The following is a 6,000-nucleotide window of genomic DNA, read 5'->3' as shown; positions in this document are numbered from 1 at the left end:
GGGGAGCACTGTCACGCCCTGACCTTAGATGTCTCTGTTTTTCTATATATTTTGGTTAGGTCAAGGTGTGACTAGGGTGGGTACGGTAGTTTTTGTATGTCTAGGTTTTTGTATGTCTAGGGGTTTTTGTATGTCTATGTTGGCCTGATATGGTTCCCAATCAGAGACAGCTGTTTATCGTTGTCTCTGATTGGGGATCATATTTAGGTAGCCATTTCCCTCATTTGTGTTGTGGGATCTTGTCTACATTGAGTTGCCTGAGTGCACACCTGTAGCTTCACGTTTCGTTTGGTTGTTTGTTGTTTTGTTAGGTGAGTTTCAGTTGATTCAAATTATGTGGAACTCTACTCACGCTGTGCCTTGGTCTCATCATTATGACGAACGTGACACACACACACACACACACACACACACACACACACACACACATATTCACGCCTGTGCACACACACACACACACACACACACACACACACACACACACACACACACACACACACACACACACACACACACACACACACACACACACACACACACACATATCATAGCTACACTTTTCCCCCCATATTTCTCTTTCCTTTCTCTTGAGCTGTGAGCTTTCTTTCTTTAGCCTCCATAATGAGCTATGGCTGAAGATGACAAGCAGTGTCTCTAATGGCTTGTATTATAACACACATACGCACGTACACACTTGCACACACACCACATGTTCATGCATGCATTACCCCCATATACACGCCCACACTAACGCTCACCCAATAAATCCATTCTGAGAAGTGGATGCATGTTTCATGATTTGATTTTACATTTTAAATTACTCAAAAAAAGATCACTACACTGGCAACAGTGACATTGGTTTGTGACAAAGGTGGGTATAGAATAATTATAGACGAACACAGTTTTACACGGGCAAGGACACACATGACATGAAGGACATGCATGTTCTGAATATCATTATTTCACTGACTACAAACATTCTGTACTTCATTGTCTTAAATCTCATAGGAATGTAGCCTACATTTAGAAATTGCAATAGACTTGAAACTAAATAAATGATACCTATATATCTGAGCCTATTTTGGGATAATCTATGAAAAATGTATATACCATTTACTATAATTGTCTCTTATTGTAGCAGGAAAAGGTCCCCCTGTGCCAAGGCACGCTACTTCACAGCATGGTTTCTTCCCAAGCACTCCAGGATCCATGTGAAATAATGAATGAATGAGCAATTGCCTCTCAGTTCTCTTTCTTTGAATGAGGGAATATAAAGTTTATGGAAATTATATCCATATAAAACATCACACACACACACACACACACACACACACACACACACACACACACACACACACACACACACACACACACACACACACACACACACACACACACACACACACACACACACGCACACACACACAGTGTAATTAGCATTCAGATGTTATAGAACTACTATGTGAGTGGAGGATATTGACTGAGCTCTGCTATGAGATGCTGTGGAGGGTTTCAGAAGAGTCTGAGTCATTACAATCATTACTGCACTTAGATCGACTGTGAATGAATGGCGATTCTCTTTATGACTCAGACATAAACAGTCCTCTACAGGAGAGCCCATTCCCAGGGCCTAGATTTGATTGTACAGCCAATCCCGCCGCTGTTCACTCCTATGAGAAGAAATACTGAACTGCATGCCATATAGTTGCATTTGATATCACCAACACTGACATCTTGTGGACGTTTCATGCTATAACTAATATTGTCTAATTGCGTGCTTTATTCATTTAGAATATTGAATATGTAAATGAGAGGGTGTGTCTCAGAAGGCAAATTATAGTGTGTGATAAAGCAAAAGACAAATACACTGTAACTACCCCAATACACTTGTCGTGTGTAACCTTTAACCAATCACTCCTCAATTACATCATCGAGCAGCCCTGTAATTTGTCAATTTTCTCACAGTAATATATTCAGACTTCCCTATAACTGGTTAGAGTATTTGTTCATTAGATGGGCTGAATCCATGCCACAGTAATAACACACACACACACAGGTGGCACAAAGTCAGTCATTCAGCTGATGATCTCTCGCATATCAGATATGTAAAGCGACATTCTCATTCCTCTACAGTGCCACATCCCATTTCATCTCAACACAGAGGCTGTCATGTGGTTAGATGGTGTATTCAGGGTTTCAAGGCTGTTTAGTGCTCAATGTTACAGTCCAATTTTCCTCTTCTGTGTTGGTGATGATTTTAAGAAAGGCCTGAGGTACTGTGGCATCATCCCAACGCTGCCACCAATTAATTTTTTTATTTCACCTTTATTTAACCAGGTAGGCTAGTTGAGAACAAGTTCTCATTTACAACTGCGACCTGGCCAACATAAAGCACAGCAGTTCGACACATACAACAACACAGAGTTGCACATGGAATAAACAAACATACAGTCAATAATACAGTAGAATATTATTTTTTTCTTACATTTTAAATGTAGATAATGTGTTGGACTTAGAAGGGAGCTATCAAGATGCTTGATCCAGTGACACTATGGCGATAGGGATGGCATGCTATCTCCTGTGCCATAGATGTCAAGACCTCTTGGACGAAGATCCCATTGTGTATATTGTGAAGTTCTTTAAATAAAGATGGCCTGTTTGCCTGTTGATTATGGTCTATCTTTCATACAATAACCACCAGGTGGCAGCATAAGTCATATTATCAATCCATGAAAGAGACTGAGGTTGGCAAAATCAGGGCAGTTGAGAGAGTCTCCTATGCGAAAGTTGTCAAAAGGGCAGAAAGATCAAATATCACTGAAGGAGTTTGTTTAGGTGCCCATAAAAGCCACATTTTTGTATTCATCCTGTAGCGTATTCGCTCACTCCCCCTGAAAGATTTTAAAAGCATTGGATTGGTGTGAGAAATATGGTATCCACTCATGGGGAGAGACTTGTAATTTAGCCTCAGATGAACCGGGTAGGTAGGCCTACACCGCAGGCTGAGTATCACCAGCAGTACCAAGACATTTTTAATGTGAAGAAAGTGGACTGTTCTGTCATTTTTAGCAATGGTGGTAAATAGCACTGCCTGTGTGGAATTGATGTTTCTTTTGTGCATTTTTTTTTTACCCTCGCCCAGTTGGCGGCGACAATACTCCTTTTGTATGTAGTTCGCTATAAGACCTCACCGAAGAAGAAGAATAAGGCTTTTTTTTGTTGTTGCGGTACTAGTCCTCTATCTATCTCTATGTCTCCTTCACGTCAAGCAGACAGTAGACATTTTTGGTCTTACGCGAATTAAGTTGCGTACGACTTTTACAGTTCTGTGGTCTCCGGTGAATTCGTGAAAGGGAATGCCGAACGGTGAAACGTCCGTTAGTGAAGCGCCTGGGAACGGCAACATTATGGGTAAGTTAATTCATACTGGAACTTTTGTTATCGTTTGTGTCCTCGGGGTAACGTTAGTCGGCTAACGTTAGTTACTAAAAATCTTGCCAGAATTAGTTAGCTAAGTTAACTTGCTTAAATAGAAAAACAACGATAGCTCGAAAATGACCGAATACTCTGTGGCATTAACTGTATATGTTCGACTGTGAAGTGTGTTTGGTCCCTGGCACAGAGTCGGCTAGTACTAGCAAACGAGAACTAACTTAGTTACCTACTGTATCATTAGCTAACTAGCATTTTGAGATACAACCAGTAAAGTTGCTCCGTTGATATTCTTCACACAGCATATCCTTTGGCCAGTAGTTAGTCAACTTATCTGCTTCAACCAGATAAGTTGACTACTAACGTTACTGGCCAAAGGATATGCTGTGTGAAGAATGTCAACTGAGAAACTTCAGATGCCAGTTATGGTGCTTGTGAGAAGTTGGCAACTCCAACAAAGGCTCATCATAACTAACGTTACGTTTCTAGCTAACTACAGTAACTTACCTACAGTAGCTAACAAAACTAACGTTACATAGTTAAGTTAGCTTACTAGCTACTAGTACAGATAGAACGAGATTAGTTATAAATACGTTTGCCACTAACTAGCTAGTCAGTAGGTTGTGATGCCTGGATAGTTGACGTCGCAGTTTGCTTGCTAACGTAAACTCGTACATCGCCTTGGTCCGTACAATTGCCCCAATTTTAGCGCCCCAAAAACGTAATACTTCCAGAATAACTGTAATGTCAATACCATTGTAAAGCACAATTTCTCCCCTTTCCAACATGATCAATTACATGCACTAAACGCTGCCCGTTTCTGCATAATTCAAGCAGGCAATGGGTCTTTAAAAAAATGGCGGGTGGGGAAGCGAAACTAATGCGTGATAGTGAGAAGGAGAGAGGTCGTGTGGGAAAATTGCTTTTTTTCACTCGATCTGTCCAACTTATCACCTTATCGCCTCTAAAATGTAAATAAAACACTATAAAGAGTTTATATAATGTGTCATTACATACCTATTTGAAGGTTTGTGTCGAATTTGAATCGGGTTTTTAGGGCGGTGCTAAAGTTATCTTAGAAGTAAACAGCGGCTTTGAGAATGATGATCGCATGAAATGATGTCGCAAAAAATGACTAGGTATCCCCCCCTTACCCCGTCACTGTCCATTTCTTGTTTTTAAACGATGAGAGAAGTGCTACACCTGGTGGAGAGAGATTGTAAGACAGAAATAGTTGCTTTATGCGTGCTGTACGTTACGACATGACACGTCACGATGTAACGGAGGGTCCGTTTTTTCAACTTTTCTCCAATACTATAGAGCCATTACCATGTCGATCAATGCTTGAATAGAAACCTAGTTCACACCACCGATTTTTAAGTCAACACAGTCGCTACAGTCCCATTAGTTTTCTTTGTAGCCTCGTTTGAATGTTGCGGTTGCGCACATTTGTACGGAATGGGGTGAGTTTACGTTAGCTGTGAATGGCTGCTATTCTGAAAAGTCGACGTAGCTAATGTTAGCTTGGTTTCAGATGTAAAATGCCAGCGTTGGTCAAATAATCATTAATTAATTCAAATAGGTTTAATCAATGCTAAAGTCAGTGTGGGGAAACCTTGAGCAAAGTTATGAATCTACAAACTTCCTCAAACATCTAGTTGGATACCTACATCATTTGAGTGTCTATCAAAATGTCAAACAAAAACTTTCTATTGAGCATCAACAAAATGTTTTACTCAGAGTGGGGTAGGATGACTGCAGTATCTACTTTTTAGAAAACCTAGTCCTTTACATGAGACTGGATTCATACTGTGGTACTGTACTCACATGGTGGATGCTCTGACTGAGTGACTGTGCCTCTGTTATTCCTCTATGTGACCTGTAGCATCTGTCATGGAATGGCTTGCAGTGAGTGTAGAGGCCGTCATAGATCGTCACTCTAGCCATTCAAATGTTTTCTCTAGTCGATATGGAATGCATGCAATGTTATTACTTTAGCTTGAGTAAATAAATGCAGTTTCCCACCATATCTCTCTGTTGTTATTGAACAATTGTCATCTCTCCATTATTGTGGCTAAGGTAGCCTAGTGGTTAGAGCTTTTGGCCAGTAACCGAAAGGTTGCTGGATCGAATCCCGAGCTGACAAGGTACAAATCTTTCATTCTGCCCCTGAGCAAGGCAGTTAACCCACTGTTCCTCAGGCGCCGAAGACGTAGATGTCGATTAAGTCAGCCCCCTGCACCTCTCTGATTCAGAGGGGTTGGGTTAAATGCGGAAGACACATTTCAGTTCAAGGCATTCAGTTGTACAACTGTCTAGGTATCCCCCTTTCCCTAACAAGTTTTGTGTCAGTCAGGGCTAGGGGTGTCAGTGACACCTGTGTTTTGTTATTCATAGGATAAATTCCATCGGACTTGTTCTTTTCTCAAAAATCCTCAGGCTCTTCTAAACGAGGAGTATGGAAAAATTATTTTTGTCATGTTAATTGGTTGGAAACTGAGCATTTCTGGGTTGTAGGCCAATTGAATGCATGACAGATGCATTACATGCCAAGCCTTCCTCAGTGTG

The 6,000-nt window shown here is 40.9% G+C and overlaps 1 protein-coding gene across 5 annotated transcripts in view; it reads left to right on the top strand.

The window, feature by feature from the left end:
• Positions 1-3,206: 3,206 nt before the first annotated feature.
• Positions 3,207-6,000, top strand: part of LOC139558403 (septin-7) — a 48,350-nt gene continuing 45,556 nt past the window's right edge. For 2 of the 5 annotated variants that reach the window (XM_071373505.1, XM_071373501.1), the window contains exon 1: positions 3,226-3,411. In XM_071373505.1, coding sequence (XP_071229606.1) covers positions 3,357-3,411 — 55 coding nt within the window. In that variant the 5' untranslated portion in view covers positions 3,226-3,356. Of the gene's footprint in view, positions 3,412-4,910; positions 4,913-6,000 lie in introns of all 5 variants that reach the window. The other 3 variants (XM_071373510.1, XM_071373506.1, XM_071373504.1) reach the window with 3 other exon arrangements.

This window comes from Salvelinus alpinus, chromosome 29, assembly GCF_045679555.1.
Source record: "Salvelinus alpinus chromosome 29, SLU_Salpinus.1, whole genome shotgun sequence".
In the NCBI taxonomy this organism is placed as follows: domain Eukaryota; kingdom Metazoa; phylum Chordata; class Actinopteri; order Salmoniformes; family Salmonidae; genus Salvelinus; species Salvelinus alpinus.
The sequence above is the reverse complement of the archived record's forward strand: the minus strand, read 5'-3'. Positions and strand labels throughout refer to the sequence as shown.